This window comes from Babylonia areolata, chromosome 8 (assembly GCF_041734735.1).
Source record: "Babylonia areolata isolate BAREFJ2019XMU chromosome 8, ASM4173473v1, whole genome shotgun sequence".
Taxonomy (NCBI): Eukaryota; Metazoa; Mollusca; class Gastropoda; order Neogastropoda; family Buccinidae; genus Babylonia; species Babylonia areolata.
In genome coordinates, this window is record NC_134883.1 from 27,912,662 (window position 1) to 27,930,161 (window position 17,500).

General features: G+C 45.5%; 1 protein-coding gene across 1 annotated transcript in view; it reads left to right on the plus strand.

Annotated features, from left to right (window-relative positions):
* Positions 1 to 8,880: 8,880 nt before the first annotated feature.
* The window catches only part of LOC143285117 (cytochrome P450 7A1-like), a 9,221-nt gene continuing 601 nt past the window's right edge, over positions 8,881 to 17,500 (plus strand). The window contains exons 1-5 of the mRNA XM_076592338.1: positions 8,881 to 9,017; positions 12,035 to 12,281; positions 12,751 to 13,730; positions 15,175 to 15,353; positions 16,304 to 17,500. The exon at positions 16,304 to 17,500 is cut by the window's right edge and continues 601 nt beyond it. Coding sequence (XP_076448453.1) covers positions 12,202 to 12,281; positions 12,751 to 13,730; positions 15,175 to 15,353; positions 16,304 to 16,609 — 1,545 coding nt within the window. The 5' untranslated portion in view covers positions 8,881 to 9,017; positions 12,035 to 12,201 and the 3' untranslated portion in view covers positions 16,610 to 17,500. The remainder of the gene's footprint in view (positions 9,018 to 12,034; positions 12,282 to 12,750; positions 13,731 to 15,174; positions 15,354 to 16,303) is intronic.

The following is a 17,500-nucleotide window of genomic DNA, read 5'->3' on the forward strand; positions in this document are numbered from 1 at the left end:
CTTGTCCTACGTGAATGGCGTTTGCAAAGAGAAGAGAAAAATTCATAGACAGTGAACATGTGAACATACTGCTCCAAGCAGTGTGTGTGTGTGTGTGTGTGCGCGCGAGCGTGTGTGTGTGTGTGTGTGTGTTGGAGGTTGAGAGAGAGAGAGAGATTCGTTGTGCATTTTCATCAAAATAAACGTCCGGTCCATCTTTTGATCTCTTCCCTCTCAGGGTTTAACCGTTTTTGCCATTTTCATAAAACCATACGCACTGAAACATTCTAGCCAGAGGGCAGGGTCCCTCCTTTATCATCTTTTCCCATGCCCCTCCCTCTCCCATCACCTCCGCCCCCTACACCCCCCACCCCAATCCCCTCTGTACCCAATTTCTATCTGTCCACCATTCGGTCTGATGGAGCCTTGCTTTATAGTCAAAGACGGTTGTATTCGAAAAGAGCAAGGGGGGGGGGGGGGAAAGAAGTAGCAGCAGCATTATCATCTTCATAACCATCGTCAAAAGTATCGTCGTTTTCGTTTTCCCTCAGTCGATGTTTGTCGTTGTTTGTGTCGGTGATGAATGTTAATGTCGTGTTGTCGTCACGCTTGTGAGCATTGTCATTGTCTGTCTTGGCGAGGTGGGGGACGGGAAGGGGTGAGGGGGTCGGAGGAGGTGTAGGAGGGGGGGGGGTCAACAGATGAAAAGCAGTGTTAGTTTGGGCGGGGAGAGGGGTGTTGGGGGAGTGGGGGGGGGGGGGCGAAATCAACGATGATAATTATAATCTAAAGGTCCGCAAGATGAGTGTCACCGTTTTGTCAGGGAACATCCGTCTTTGAAGTTACCATCACTTGTGTTCGCACGAGCCGGACACACGCTCTTATTTATGTCAGCCGTGGATTGGTCCGACTGCCGGGAATTTCCAACCGGTACAGACGAAGCGTGAGACTTGGTGTTGTGGCGACACGACACTGCATCCTTCTGGCTGAACAGATAAAACATCCGTCGTCGGTATATGTCACACAACTGTGTGTGTTATTCAGCGTGTGACCGCGGTGCAGAACGAACACTGTTATCATCATTTTTTCTTAGAAGACAGTTAAAAGCGATATTGTTCAAGGTCACATGTGACAGTCGATTTGCAGAACTGCTACTGTAATGGACAACAATGTCATACCCAAATCTAGCTTCGAATCAACTCATATTGACACATTTGAAAACTGGTTGAAACTAATAAGAAAAAGAAGAAGAAAATGTGTCGGGGGCATACAACACGATCGTGAAGGAAGACGGGAGCAGGGAACAACCAAATAACTTTACCGTCAGTACAAAATCACTTTGCAAAAATGTGTAATTAAAAATACAATAAACTTCTTCTTCTTCTGCGTTCCCCGTGATCATGGTCTCAGACTTCCAGTCCTATGCTGGAAATGAAGGCGGTGGTCTTGATGAGGTCTTCTTTGGTGCCCCAGAGCTTTTCTGCCAGTGTGGCTCCATAGGGCCACTGCTGCGTCTGTGCATCTTGATACAGGGGGCAGGACTGCAGCATGTGCTCCGGGGTTTGTGGGCCTGTCTTACACGGGCAGTCAGGAGTGTGTGACAGCTTCATTCGGTACATGTGGTCTCGCAGGCGGCAGTGCCCCGTGCGCAGTCGGAATATGATTGTCAACACAATAAACAAAATAGACAATAAAAAGAAAAGATAAAAGGAGATAATTTATGGGGGTGAATTGTGGAGGACAATACAAACCATTCAAACACAGCAACTGCAGGCCATCTGATTTCTCTCTGTGAGAAAGAGAGGCAGTTGTGTGTTTGATGCAGTTTCGTCCCCTGTGTTGTCGAACGCTATCTCGGCAACGGCAGAGATTTATCACCTCCTATAGCAAGTGATTCAGAGACACAAGTCATAATTCAGTGGTGTTCTCAATCATAGCTGGGGAAAATCACAATCTAATAATTTCCCAAAACTGCCCATGAAGAATGATGTAAACAACAGGAGGAAAACATGCTAGCATATAGTAAAAAAATAAAATAATATATATAAAAGTAGTAACTAATGGAGTAACACATAAATGGTTTATTAGTTGCCACTTATCCTTGAACATTACAGATCTAGACAAGGCAGGCAGGAGCCAGGGGAACAGCTTTTGGCAGGCTGACCGGACCTTGCTGGCCTCGAGAGAACTTGTGCTGATGGCCTGTAAACCCCTTTTGCCCTTTTCCCTCTGCTAGTTAAGGTATCAGATTTATGTAACGTGAGCATTTAAACGCTGGTGCCACGGTGTTTTTTGAAAAAACAAGGACGTTCGGGCCTGTGAACGCACGGATGTTCGCACACACACACACACGCGCACTCTCGCTCTGTGTCTGTGTGTCTGAATGTGTGTGTGTGTGTGATTCTCTCTCTCGCTTTCGCTGTCTCGGGATCTAAGCTTTTTTGCTTTTTTTTCCCTTTCTTTCTTTCTTTTTTTCTTTTTAATTTTTTACTTTCTTTACATATGTATTTATTTCATACTTTTATTTTTCCCGTTCTTTTTATTCTTTATGTTCGTGTTTCTCTTGTTGACCCACTTGTGTAAACAAAGTGAGTCTATGTTTTAACCTGGTGTTCGGTTGTCTGTGTGTCTGCGTGTGTCTGTGTGTCCATGGTAAACTTCAAGATTGCCATTTTCTGTGCAAATACTTTGTCAGTTGACACCAAATTAGGCATAAAAATAGGAAAAATTCAGTTCTTTCCAGTCATCTTGTTTAAAACAATATTGCACCTCTGGGATGGGCACCAAAAAAAAAAATTAAAAAAGAAGCCAAATTATATGCAAACTGCATTTACTGTTATATTTATATTTTTTGTATTATCTAAACTTAGCACTTTGATATGATATTCTGACACAACAACAAAAGCAGTCATTTTTTTTTCATTTTTTGTTCAAACGGGAACTTCTTTTGCAAAGCATGGAAGTTATTTTTATTTTGCAAATGTTTTGGTGCAGATAGTAAAAAAGGGAAATTAATCTGTAATTAATGCTAGGGGACTTAATTTGCTTTAAACTGATCTTTCTCATCTTAAACATTACATTTTGAAATTATACTCAATACATAAAAAGCTTGTGTGTTTTACTCTCAGTGTACAGGGCTTTCACTATGTTCATTCGTCCAAGTGGTCTTTTTCGGAAAATACTAAAATCAATGCGACGAGTGGACTTTATAGATCTATTGGCTGAGCCCTGAAGGTCATGGACAAAAATCAATTGCGTACACATATTTATACATATTCAAAGTGCGTGCTCATATTCTTCGCGAACGCGACCGACGCCATTTTGTTTCAAGTTGTTGACCTGCCCGTTCAATCCCATATTCAATAGACAATACACGATAACATGTGATGAAAAGTTGGAGAAGGAGACCGTTAAATATTTACTCAGAGAAAGATTTGTGAACGCCTCATCACTTACTGGATTATGCCCCAAACTGCCATAAAGATATCCATAGAATCAGTCGGAATTCACAGTTAAAAATGATAAATCATGAGAGTTAATACCCTTGAATTGATGAAACGCAAAAATTTCCAGTCTTGACTTTTCTCAAAATGAAGTCCTTTTCACTTCATACGATGTTTAGAAGTACTTGTACGTGGCTCTACATGTTATTAGTTTAACAAAATACTCAATTTTCATATCAACTTTAAAACTATAAAACTAGAATGAACATAAAAGATAAATTGAATCAACCGTGTCAACCGGGTGTAACTAAACTGGCACATCTGTCTAGATCCAGAGAAAACGGCTAACTGTTGCAGTGTGATTGCGGCGATAGCCACGTCTCCTTTACCGCGGACTTAAAAAGAATTTTTAAGTGTCCTTAAAGATTTTTTGAATGCCCAAGATACACCAGAATAATATGATTTGAACAGCGTTCTCACTGCGAATACCGCAATCGATTTATCGCCCTTTAAAAAAAGCATGTTTAAATATTATATTTTTGAACGTCAGTTAAGGAGCCACGATAGTGTAATGGATAAGACAGTTTCACGGGGTTTGAATCTGCCGTTAGGTTTGGGGTTTTTTTTTGTTGTTTTTTGTTGTTTTTTTTTTAACCCGAAGCTTTATAATAACAAATACAGAACACATTTTAACGATTTTTTTTTTTTTTTTTTTTAGCGTATCACAAGTGAGTCTTGAAGGCCTTGCCTCTCTTGTTCTCCTCTTTGTCATCAGCTGATGATGCTGGTGATGATGATGACGACGACGGTGACGACTAGAATGATGAGCATGGCAACAACAACAACAACAACAACAACAATTACAAAAATTGTCCTCAGCCCTGTCATCGAACATTCTAAAAATGTTCCAACAGACACGCTAACATGAACAAAATATTGTAGACATTATATACACACCGAAAGGTGTTGAAGTTGTTGCTGTTTTATGCTAGTTTGTGGTATCGTTTCGTATGCTATCAGAAAGGGCATATCTTATTGAATAGATTCCAGGTGTATCGTCTTGTCTTAATTAGGTGCTTTGACAGCATTCTACCAGCAGGTGCACAAACACACGAACAGACGCACAGACACTGGCACACACAGACACAGGCACACACACAGATACACAGACGCGCGCACGCGCGCGTACGCGTATCTTGTGACAGGGCACTTCAGGTGCTGATCTTAATATCCTCAGTTTTACCGGAAGATCATATACAGACCACTCTCTAACTTTAGCAGTATGGAAATGTATCCTCATCTTCCAGCATCCGCCCCACCCCCACCCCCCACCCCCTCACTCCACTCCCCTCCCCCCGACGCTACCTGTATACACCCCAACCGACGACACCCCAAAACTCCCTCCTCCACACCCTCTTAACCCCTCTCCGTCCGAAATCCGGGTCGTAGTTGCAGAATTGGAGACTATTTATCTCTCTTTGTGACGGGCGCAATAGCCGAGTGATTAAAGCGTTGGACTTTAAATCTGAGGGTCCCGGGTTCGAATCTCGGTAAGAGCGCCTAGTGGATAGATGATGGAGATTTTTTTCCGGTCTCCCAGATCAACATAATGTCCTGACATGCTTGTGCCTGAACCCTATTCGTGTGTATACTCAAGCAGAAGATCAAATACGCACGTTAAAGATCCTGTAATACATGTCAGCGTTCGGTGGGTTATGGAAACAAGAACACACCGAACATGCACACCTCCGAAAAACGGAGTATGGCTGCCTACATGGCGGCATAAATACACTAAAACAGCCATGCACGTTAAAATGTTACATTTCTGTATGAGTGTGTATGTGTGCGTGACTGAATCTGACTGAATGACACAGGAAACGAATGATGAGCGCCCAGTGGCAGCCGTGTCAGTCGGCTCTACCCATGTAGGCAGCCTGACTCCGTGTTTGTAAAGCGCTTAGAGATTTATCTTCGACCAAGGATAGGCGCTATATAGAAAACTCATATCATCATCATCATCACCCCGTGTTTGTGAAGCGCCTAGAGATTGATCTCCAAGGATGGGCGCTGTATAAGAACTGATATCACCATCATCATCATTGTCCATGGTGCGTGGCGATGCCTGGCACACCTGTCAGTGCACGGGTTTGCTCATCCGTGCACTCGCCTTGCGTTCCAGTGTCAGTGATAACGTTCGGTGTTAATCGTTAGTTCTCTCGGGAGTCCTTACAGTGGCACGACGTTCGTTTCTATTCTTGAGTTTTCTGGTTATGACACTTTCAGTGTGTGTGTGTCTGTCTGTCTGTCTGTCTGTCTGTGTCTGCGTGTGCTTGTGTCTGTGTGTGTTTGTGTGCGTGCCTGCGCACGCGCACGCGCGTGTGTGTGTCACACTGTGTGCGTGCGCGCGTTCGGGCATGGGGCTAGACGGGGGTGCGGAGAAAGTGAAGCTGCTCGAACATCGAAAAAAAGAAGCGCCCAATACTCTGTACAGATGCGTGTATCTGAGTCTCCCCACTCTTGTCTGTCTTACTCTTTCACCCCATCCCACCCATCCCCTTCTCTCTCTCCCTCCCCTCCCCCCCCCCCTCTCTCTCTCTCTCTCTCCCTCCCCTCCCCCCCCCCTCTCTCTCTCTCTCCCCTCCTTGTCACTAAGACACAGATGCATGTTACATCATCATCCGACGTCTCTGTGTCTTTTGTTGTTGTTGTTTTGTTTTGTTTTAAATCATTTTAGCAACCTACGTTCAATTACGTTATCCTACGTTCAATTACCACCGCACAATACAATTTCAGAGGCTTTATGAATTGCCAGCCACCACTCCCAACTGTAGACAGCGACGATAACCGGCGACAATATCAAACCAAATTTTTGTCAGCGTAATCACAATCTACCGACAGCTGAATCGGTAGCGGAAGCAGCATTGGGCTGAAGTTATGTACCTTGTGTGTGGAGAGACTAGAGTCACCACTCTTTACTATTTGTTAATCATTTGATCTCCTGGCCTCATTGTTTTATAATTTCAAGTTGAAAAACCGCCGAGGCAACCATGTGTTTGTTCTGTATTGTCCGTGTGGCTTGTTCAGGATTAAAGAGGCTTTGCCGGTCTTGAATAAAAGCTAATTTGTGTTTGCACATTTCTTCTGTCTTTGCTGCTGTGTGCACATCTCAAATGAACGGTATAAGAGCAAGCCCGGCGCCTCCTACATATTTGGGGGAGGGGAGTGTCTGGGTTTGTTCCAATGTACCTTTTATTTACCTGTGTGCCAGCTGAATCGGTCGCGTAAGCAGCATTGGCTTTAAGTTATGTACCTTGTGTGTGGAGAGAGTTACCACTCTTTACTATTTTTTTTACCGCGATCGTCTACACCACCAACAACCAACCACTGACCATTGCCGCCAGCACAATCAGTACTGCCCAACAAATATGATAGCAACGATAAGAACAACAGAACAAAAGAGAACACCAATATTCATGTCAACACTTGAATCTGATGGAAACATTAAAAAAAAAAAAAAAAAAAAAAAAAAAAAAAAAAGTCTTCAAGACTCACTTGTTCTTCGCACTTTATCCAGTAAAGGGATCATGAGGAGAAAGATTTTTTTTAAATAACAATTATAATAAAAACACTTTTTTTTAATCGTTGAAAAATGCTCTGTATGAAATACAGAATACAGGTGTGGCCGTGTATGGGGGAATCTAAATGAGCGGCGTGGGAGTAATGCCACTGAAACGGGCAGATAATGGGGCAGCACACACACACACACACACACACACAAAATGATATATAAGATAAGCTTGGGAGAAAAATAAAGGAGAAAGAAAAAGCATGCGAGCGGGATCGAACCACCTATGTTCAGTTCTGATGCAAGCAGCCTAATTCCCAAGGATGCAGCACATCTGACGTCAAATGACAGCTGAATTGGCCGGTGTGATTGTAGTGGACTTAATAACGCCATTTAAATCATGTTTTTTGTGTTTTATTATACCTCGATTATTCTTTTATTTCGGCGGTAAAGGAGACGTTGCCATCTCCTTCAAACACATCGCAACTGACACATAGTAGATCTCTAGATCTGCACAAACCAGTCTACAGCGGGCTGAAAGAAACCGGATCGATTCAATTTTTTTTTAATGTTCATTCCAGTTAATTCAGTGTCAGCTTTAGAATATTTTTATGCAGTAAACACGTCGCTGGTGTAGTTAGTATCACTGTAAGTGTTCTGTCGAGAATTTGGGTTTCTTTCCTTTTAATTGTGAACAAGAAACACGACGACGTCATGTCGTCAGTCTTCGAAAACAGCCTACCTTCTAGTCGGTCAAACTCAGTGAAAAGTTAGAAAATAACTCTTTGAAAAATAAGAAAATAACAAAAACTGTTTAACATGACTGCGTATTGTAAGTATTGTAAAGTCCAAACTAAATATGAACGCAACTCCTTCTAGCTGCTATGTGGACTAGCTGGTGAAACTACGCTTTGCCAAGGCCAGTACACACACACACACAGCTCTCTTTCCTTCTCTTCTGACTGATAGAGACAACAGTCGCTTTCCACCGACACAACGGGACTGCTACTACAGGAGTACGACGAGTATGTCAGCGCTTGTCAGCTCGAGTTACACAAGCCGTGTGTGTCTGTGTGTGTGTGTGTGTGTGTGCGTGTGTGTGTGACCTGTCTCTCTGTCTCTGTCTCTCTTTTTTTTTGTCTCAGTCTCTCACTGTGTCTGTATCTATGTCTCTCTCTCTCTCTCTCTCTCTCTCTCTCTCTCTCTCCACCCATCCCCTCTCTCACTTCCCCCCTGCCTCTATCTTCCTCCCTCCACCCCACCCCTACCCCCCACCCCCGGGCCACCCCCATCACAATATCCTCCTCTCTCCCTTCTCCCTCATACCCCCCTCTCTCTCTCTCTCTCAGTCTCTCTCTCCACCCATCCCCTCTCTCACTTCCCTCCACTCTCCTCCCCCCCCCCCCCCCCCCCCGCCTCTATCTTCCTCCCTCCGCCCCACCCCACACCCCCGGGCCACCCCCATCACAATATCCCCCTCTCTCCCTTCTCCCTCATACCCCCTCTCCTCTCTCTCTCTTTCTCTCTCTGTTCCGACCACCTCCCCATTCATCATTCCGTCCGGCGGGAAAAAAAGACAACAAAAAATGACTAATGCCTCTGTGAGCGGCGAGCGTAGCAAAGAGGAAAATGAGAGGGTGAGAAAACACTTTTCTCAGGATTAGCCATTCACCGTCGTCATCCCCGCTACACACACACACACCGACACACACACACACACACACACACACACACACACACACACACACCACAACACCACACCACACCACAACACACGCCCGCACGCAGCGTTTACTATATTTGCTCGACCGCTTTTATGAATGGGCCACGTTCGTAGTAAGCGCGAAGCCCCAGAAACTGATTAGGTTCTTCCGGTGGCTGCCGATTGGTCGAACTGGTGTGAGTGGGTTGGCCGGCCTCGCCTACGGATCATCGGGGAAAGTATAAAATGTTGCCAGTGCCGCTGCTTTTCACATCAACACCTTACGAACTGAGAAAGGAGATATCTAGGATAACAGCTGAACTAGTTGGTGAGTTCGACTTTTTTTCTTTTTTTTTAACTTTACTTTTCTTTGCTGGGAAGCTTTTGCTAGCTTTTCCCCTCTCAGTTTGTCAAGTTGGTTCGTTTTTGTTTTTTTCGGCAGCAAACTTGAATGTGGAACAGATCGTGTCAGTTTCGCTGATCACGTGCTTGTATCAGTTTCAATACATATGACAGGTGTGATTTTTTTTTTCTGTTGTTTTTTGGTCTTTAGACAATATTTCTTTCACAGTTTTCGAGAAAGGTTTAACAGTTTGTCATATAAAGAGCTGGTTTGCAGAAAGGGCAATTTCCATGTATGTGGGGTTTTGGTATTTGTCCGTCCTATGCAAACGATAATTGATTTGATGTTTGGTTCTGCATTTGTTTTCTTCCAAAATCATCATTTTGATAATGATATGTAGTCTTAACCATAGTGCGTGCATTAATTTCCCATACATTCTCAAATCCAGTCGCACAGTTCCTATTATTATGGGTGACTCACAAAATAAAATTTCGATTTTTTCCCCTCACTTAGACTGGAAATTTGAAAGTGAAAGCGACCTGTTGTTGTGTCATCATGAATCATTAGATAAACTGACCTTGGAAATACCCAAGTGGTCAAAGTGATGTCAGCGTACCCCCATTGTCTGTTAGTGTGTCCGTTCCCTCCTGCGCCTCCCCCCCGCTCCCCCCCCCCCCCCCCCCACCTCTCTCAGATTTGAAAAGGAGACTTATTTCTAAGTTGCCGCTCCCCCCCCCCCTCACTCTCCCCTCCTCCACCCCCTGTCACCCAACTCCCCCATTTTCCTTTAACTGCGACATCTCAGAAGCCGTGGTATAGTGGTGAATGATTTCCACGACCAAACCACTGAGCACGACACCCTTACCAACACGGGAGCTTCACACCGGGAGATGACAAGACATTCCAGTCAAGGGCGAAAACGACTCGGATCTTAAATGGATTTTTTTTTTTTTTTTTTTTTTTTTTTTTACGGTTGATGTGCATCCGAAATCACTGTGGCCACCCGACGTGCCGCCTCTCTCGCTCCATGCGGCGAGGTCGTAAAGCAACATCGGGGTCTCCCTGGGTAGTCACTGTTGTGATGGGGGACCAGACTGTGCAGCTGACGGCACTTTAAGACGTGCGGCTGAAAAGCCGTGTCTCCAATCGATAGCCCCCCGAAAGATTATGGCCGATCGTAACTTTGGGGCCGTTTAACGGTTGTGTCAGCCTCGCGGGATGAAAGTAAAAATAAAACACAATAAAAAGGGATATAAAATCAGGTGGAATAAAATGAACATTGAAATAAAATAAAATAAACGTGTCTTGCTTGCTGCCCCCCTCCTCCTCCCCCACCCCCCGGGAGGGGGAATGAGACAGGTACAAGGCAAGCAGACATCGTAAACTTTTTATTTCGATTCTTTCCCTCCCTTCCCACCCCCCACCTCCACCCCCCAACCCCCACCCCCTTCTCACTTCGAACTATTTCGATGATGGAATTTGTGATGTTTATGATGCGGTGGTGGCGTTGATCGTTTTTAAACGGCCGTTACAGGTTAGTGCTCCCGTCTCGTCCCCGCCCACGCCCCCGCAAATCTCTGTCTCTCTCTCTTTCTCTGTCTCTCTCTGTCTCTCCCAGTCTCTTTCTCTGTGGTGGCAGAAGTGTTGCGTGCGTTTTGCGCAATGTTACGCCATCGTCTGAAGCGGATGCTATTTTGGGACGGAGGACAAGGAAAGAAAAGCAGAAGTGACCTTAACTGATGATGACACCAGACTTCTTGTCTTTCTTTTCACATGAAAAACTGAAGACGTTGCTGCCGCGTCGTTATAGATCTCGTCAGCGTAAAGTAATTCTGCAGTGAATGTATAAAACATGAATAATCCTATTTCTGAGGAGAAAAAAAAAAGTATGAGATGATGATGATTCATGATCGGCTTTACTCGGCTGACTTGCAGCATACTGTATCGATAATGTCCCCCAACACGCGGCTCACGCGGCAAGGCTGTAGCACAGATCGATCATCCTTTTTTTTCGAGAGACGCTGATGAAACATCAATCGGCACATTGCATGGTTCCGGGTTTTCCCCCTTCTACTTCCTTACAAACCAGGAAAAAGGGAAAAAAAAAGAAAGAAAGAAAGAAAGAACAACCCGCTAGTGTTATGACAACAATAGTAACAATCACTGCTCCCTTTATTAGTCATTGCTATAAAAAGCGCGGGAGACATGGTGGTGGAAGTCACAAAACGAAACCTGTGCCAACACTTAACTTGTGTATCATACTGACAGAGGTGGGAGGCTTTCCGTGTGGTGGCAGGTAATCAGACGTCTATGTGGAGCTGGTAAGGGGAGATGATGATATGGGGGGAAGAGGAGGGGGGTTAGAGCTGCGATAAGAAAAAAAAAGAAACCAAAAAGGAGAGCAGCCAACGACGACTGCTGGCTGTCGGTTGTTCAGTAATAGCTGAAGAGGTCCGTGAAACCTGATTCTTTGCATGGGAGGTTTACTCGAATAGCTATGGAGACTGTGTGTGTGCGACAAAGGGTAAGAACACACGTCTCTCTCTCTCTCTCTCTCTCTCTCTCTCTGTTCGTTCTGTTGCTAAACTTGGATACCAGTCATAGCCCAGCTACAGTGACCCGAAGTCTAAACAGGATCATGCGTGCTGTTTATATATTTATATCTGCTGTGTGTGTGTGTAAGTCTTTGTAGTGTTCCGCGTCGAGCTCTCTGTGTGTGAGGAAATAAGTGGGTGCAGGCCAGTCCGTAACACACCGAAAAGAATCTCTCTCTCTCTCTCTCTCTCTCTCTCTCTCTCTTCTCTTCTCTTCTTTCTCTTTTTCGTTCTCCCTTCACAACATTCATATACACCATACAGCACAATTTGTCAGTATATATATTTAATAATTTCCACTTCAGATAACCCTCAAATATCCTTGTGGTTAAAATCTGCCACGGTGGACTGATATGAATATTTATTTATTTATTTATCTATCTATTTGTTTATTTATCTCTTTTGCAGCTGAACAGTAAACCAAAACTACGACCTACTCAAGCATCAAAGTGATTGTGAGGAATCCGCGCTGACAACACAGAATATCTCAACCCTCTGCGAACCTTAAGCGAAAGAAATCTCATTCCCTCTGCATTTTTTTTGCTGAAGAAGAAGAAGAGGAGAATCTCATCAGCATGGTTGCTGTATCTCTCTACCTCGTTGCTGCTGTCGTCGCTCTGACCGTCGCCTACTTCAAATACTTCTTCCGCACCAGGTAAGAAGAATCGATTGATGGTAATCGTTGTTATCCCGGCGTTTTAATTATTGTGAACACGGGGAGGAGGGGGGGGGGGCGGGGGGCTGGCTATCCATCTGTCTACCTGAAGGTCTATCTGTCTGTCTTTGTCCGCCGGTATGTCTGTGTCTGTTTGCCTGAAGGTCTATCTGTGTGTCAGTCTGTCTGTCCATCTGTCTTTCTGTGTGTCTGTCTACTTGAAGGGCTGTGTGTGTGTGTGTGTGTGTGTGTGTCTGTGTGTGTGGGAGGAGGGGTCAAGGCTATGTTCGAGGAGGGACATCAATAGTATTAAGTAAACGATTAATGACAGAACTTTGCTTTCACTAATCCACGGCATGCTCCAAAGTCAAAATAATGAAATAAACGAACACATAAATCGATAAATTGATAAGTAAATAAGTAAACCAATAAATAAAATGAATAAACAAACACAAACTGCCTGTTGCAGGCGGGAGGGAGAGCCACCCTATGTGCCGGGCCACCCCCTGTGGGGTAACGGCGCAGACTTCGCCCAGCACGCCGTGCGCTTCATGCATCGCTCCCAGAAGGCCCTGGGCGACATCTTCACCATCCGCTTACTCAACCAGTACGTCACCCTCGTGCTGGACCCACACTGCTTCGAGCAGTTCTCCAAGGAGAGGAGCTTCGACTTCGACCTCATCCAGAAGCAGGTCAACATGAACGTCTTCAGCTTCGAGCTGAAGAAAGCCCGCAAGATGATCTCGGAGGCCGGGAAGAAGGTCAACGGCAAGTACCTGAGCTCCGGGCTGGAGAACTTCGCCGCCAACCTGGACAGGGCCTTCAGGGGTCTGCAAGACCGGAAGCGGGTGGACCTGAACGGGAACGTGAAAGGAGAAGGAGGGCAGCAGTGTCAGGACGGGCTGCGCACCCTGACGGCCAACACGCTCTTCAACGCCCTCTTCTACACCATCTTCGGCAGGGCCAACCAGGACCAGCTGCGGGAGAGCCAGGTCTTAGAGATGGAGAAGACCTTCAACCCAGAGGCCTTCCACGAGAACTTCGACATCTTCCACAAGTTCTTCAACTACCTTTGGCTGGGCGTGCCGGTCAACCTCTTCCCCAAGGCCTGCCAGGCGCTGCAGGTCCTGTCCCAGCAGCCCGCCGCCCACCAGATGTTGGAGCGGGAGGGGGTGTCCGAGTACATCAAGTTTTCCACCAGCTACATGCTGGAGCACGAGCAGTCGGCGCAGGACATCGTGGGCCACAACCTGGTCTTCCTGCACGTCAACTACAACACCTTTCGCGTGGCCTTCTGGTGCCTCTACCAGCTGCTGCAGAACAGCCCAGCCCGGGAGGCTCTTCTGCGCGAGCTGCAGGAGGCGGTGGAGGAGAGGCGTGGTACTGAGGAGGGCCAGAACGGCCAGGCGGGCTTCACCATTGAGGAGTTCGACAAGCTGCCTGTGCTCGGTGAGTTGATAGAGTTGAGGAGTTCATGTGTGTTGGCCGATGATGTGTGTGTGTGTGTGTGTGTGTGTGTGTGAGTGTGTGTGTGTGTTGGTGTTGTGTATGTGTGTGTGCGTTGTTGTTGTGTGTGTGTGTGTGTGTGTGTGTTGGCCTGTGTGTTGAAGGGTTTTTTTCTGTTTAATTTGCCAAATATGGCATACATACATACATAACCAAGATAAATGAAATACCGTTGTTTACTTCAGTGCTCCATATTTTATGTCCATTTCTGTCATTTCGATACTGATTTCGTCACACACACACACACACACACACACACACACACACACACACACACACACACACACACACACAGAGAGAGAGAGAGAGAGAGAGAGTTACGCAAGAAGCTCATTCCCTTTGCAATATTCTGAAAATTAGACGACGTTCATCGAAAAGTAGGGAAAGTAGAAAACTCTTTAAAACGTCTCGAGAGAGAGGGAGAGAGAGAGAGAAAAAAAAAGAGAGATTAGTTTCCAAACCACAGCCTTATCAACAACAACAACAACAACAACAAAAAAAAAAAAGTGCGGTAGTCTGAAGAAGCCTCCAAGCTGCCGTCAGCGAATCCATCCACGATGCTCACTGGATCCCCGGGTAAACAGACAGGTCTCAGCACGTGAGACTAGCGTCATCAGCGATTATCCTCTCCTCTCCCTCCCAGCTAATGAGTCCCGCGTTAACTCAGTGAGTGGCTCAATCAGGGTGGCGATACGCACTCCCCCCCCCTCCCGGGCCTCCATCATATGACGTCACAGTCTAGACGTGGGGAGGAGAGTATAAGGGAGATGGAAAGAGAGAGAAAGAGAGAGAAATTGAACACAGTCGAACGCCTAAAAAAAATTTTTTTTTTTCTTTAAAGCCTTTTCGTAGCTTTCGGAATTTCATATGTGCAGAATCATGGACTGATCACTATTGAATAATGATAATGATAATCATTATGATCATCATGTCATCAACATTATGATAATAGCTAGTGATGATGATAATGATGGTATTGAGAAAAAGCGCACCTGCAAATAGGTGCATTGATAAGAAAAGCAGCCCGTTCCCATGTTAAATAACGTTTTTTGAAGAACAGAATACGAATGGAGTGCCCCCCCCCCCTCCCCCCCCAAAAAAAGAAGAAAAAACGGGGGAAAAAAACCAACAAACCAAGCCATTACAAGGAGAGGTGTGGTTGCCATGGTTGCAGACTCGTTTTTGAAGGACAGAATAAGAATGGGATGTCAATAACACACACACACACACACACACACACACACACACACACACACACACACACACACACACACACAAATGATCAGTTTAAAAATAAATAAATAAATAATTGTTTTTAACACACACAAAAATGTTAAAAAACATAGCAGGACAAGGAGAGGTCAATGTGTCGTTGCCATGGTTGCAGACTCGTTCCTGAAGGAGACGATCCGGGTGTCCAGCGGGGTGTTCATGGTGCGCAAGGTGACGGAGGACACGCAGTTCACCATGCCCAACGGCCAGACCTACACCGTGCGGGAAGGGGACCGGGTGGCCATGTACCCCCCGGCCCACCACATGGACAGCGAGATCTTCCACGACCCTGAGGTCAGTCCCCAACCCCCAACCCCCACCTCCCTGCCCCCCTCTCGTGCCGTGCAAGCTTCTGTTATTTTCTTGCCAGTTTTTTGTTGTTGTTGTTGTTTTCCTTTTTTTTTTTTTTTTAAGCTTCTGAAAATGTATATAGAGTATTTCTCCCTCTTTTCTTCCTTCCTTCCCTCCTTCCACTTAGGTCTACTTAACCACGTTCTCTTCGCTCGGGTTTCTTGGTTTTTTCCTTGTTTCTGTCTCCGTTTCTGTTCCCCACCCCCTCTGTCTGTCTGTCTCTGTCTGTCTGTCTCTCTTTCTCTCTCTCTCTCTTCTTCTTCTTCTTATTCTGTCAGTTTCCTAAAAAGAAAGAAAAATTTTTTCTTTCCCTTCGGACTTAAACAGCAATCAGTGTAACAGCCAAACAAGGGATTTAAAGCTGAAATCACACCAACTGACTTCTTCTTCAATCCAATGAAAAATATTCTTCAGTCAAAGTTGCGATTTCGTTCCCCCCCTCCCCCATCAAACAACAACAGCAACAACAATAACTAACCCATCGCCAATCTAACACGGAATTCTCTCTCTCTCTCTCTCTTGGCTATCCAATCTTAACACAGAATCCTCTCTCTCTCTCTCTCTCTCTGTCGTACCGACAACATCGCCAATCTAACACGGAATTCTCTCTCTCTCTTTGCTGTCCAATCTTAACACGGAATCCTCTCTCTCTCTCTGTCGTACCGACAACATCGCCAATCTAACACGGAATTCTCTCTCTCTCTTTGCTATCCAATCTTAACACGGAATCCTCTCTCTCTCTGTCGTACCGACAACATCGCCAATCTAACACGGAATTCTCTCTCTCTCTTTGCTGTCCAATCTTAACACGGAATCCTCTCTCTCTCTCTGTTGTCCCAACAACATCACCAATCTAACACGGAACCCTCTCTCTCTCTCTGTTGTCCCAACAGACCTTCAAGTATGACCGCTTCGTGGACGCCACCTTCTACAAGAACGGCAAGGAGCTGAAGAACCCACTGATCGGCTTCGGGTCGCTGTGCCCAGGCAAGCGCATGTCCCTGCTGCAGATCAAGTGGTTCCTCCTCAACGTCCTCAACGGCGTCTCCATGGAGCTGGTGGAGGGCGAGCGCACGGAGCTCAACACGAAGTACTATGGCCACGAGATCCTGCCCCCGGTCAACGACGTGCAGGTCCGCTACAGCCTCAAGCCACAGGCCCCTCACCTCGCCTTCCTGCCCAGAAAGTACTCCTCTTAAAAACCCCGGCCGCCACCCGCTGCCTCCCTCTCTCTTGCTCTCTCGCTCTCTGTGTGTGTGTGTGTGTGTGTGTGTGTGTGTGTGTGTGTCGCAGGGTTGCTGGTATGTTTTTTCTTGCTCTGGGACTGGGACTAACCTTTATTCAGTGCTGTCTGCGTCCCCGCTTCTGGCTTCAGACTCAACGTTGTTGGATCATCAGAGAGGCGTATGAAGACCGCCGGGAAAAAAAACAAAACCTGTGACAGACTTGACGATGACCCGGGCAAAAAATAATTATTTCAAAGGTATAAGAATGTTACCTGTAATAATAATGATGCTCGCCCTGCTTGCAGTGCCTGAAAAATGTACTGGTGGTTAGGGAAGAAGTGGAGAGAGAGGGAGATTTGCCTGGTCAGAGTGAGCCCCACCACAGTAACAGAAACCGGTCGATTGATAAATCGATAGGATTTATCCTCTTTCTGTTCACAAGACAGTTATGAACTGTTACGTTGTGTTTTGTGTCGTAATGACTGCCACCGGTGAAAGCAACGGAAACCACGGAGATTGTCGGAGGGACCTGGAACGCTGTTATTTATTGATAATGTATTGATCACCCGCGGACTTTGTTGAAACGATGGCCCATGCCAGCAACGGATCCATGATTATTGCTTTTATGATGATGTACCAGGGTTCACCACCTTGGCTAATTATCTATCTATTGTGTATTGACCAAGAGAATTATTTATTGAACCTGTATTATCAATTGAACTCTGATTATCTATGGGACCGGGAGATTATTTATTGAACCATGGTTGAGGGAAAACAGAAAACAACTTTTATCTTGTTTTTCTTTCGTTGTTTTTATCAAATACGCCTGGGTGTCATCACCCGGGATATTATTATTATTATTAA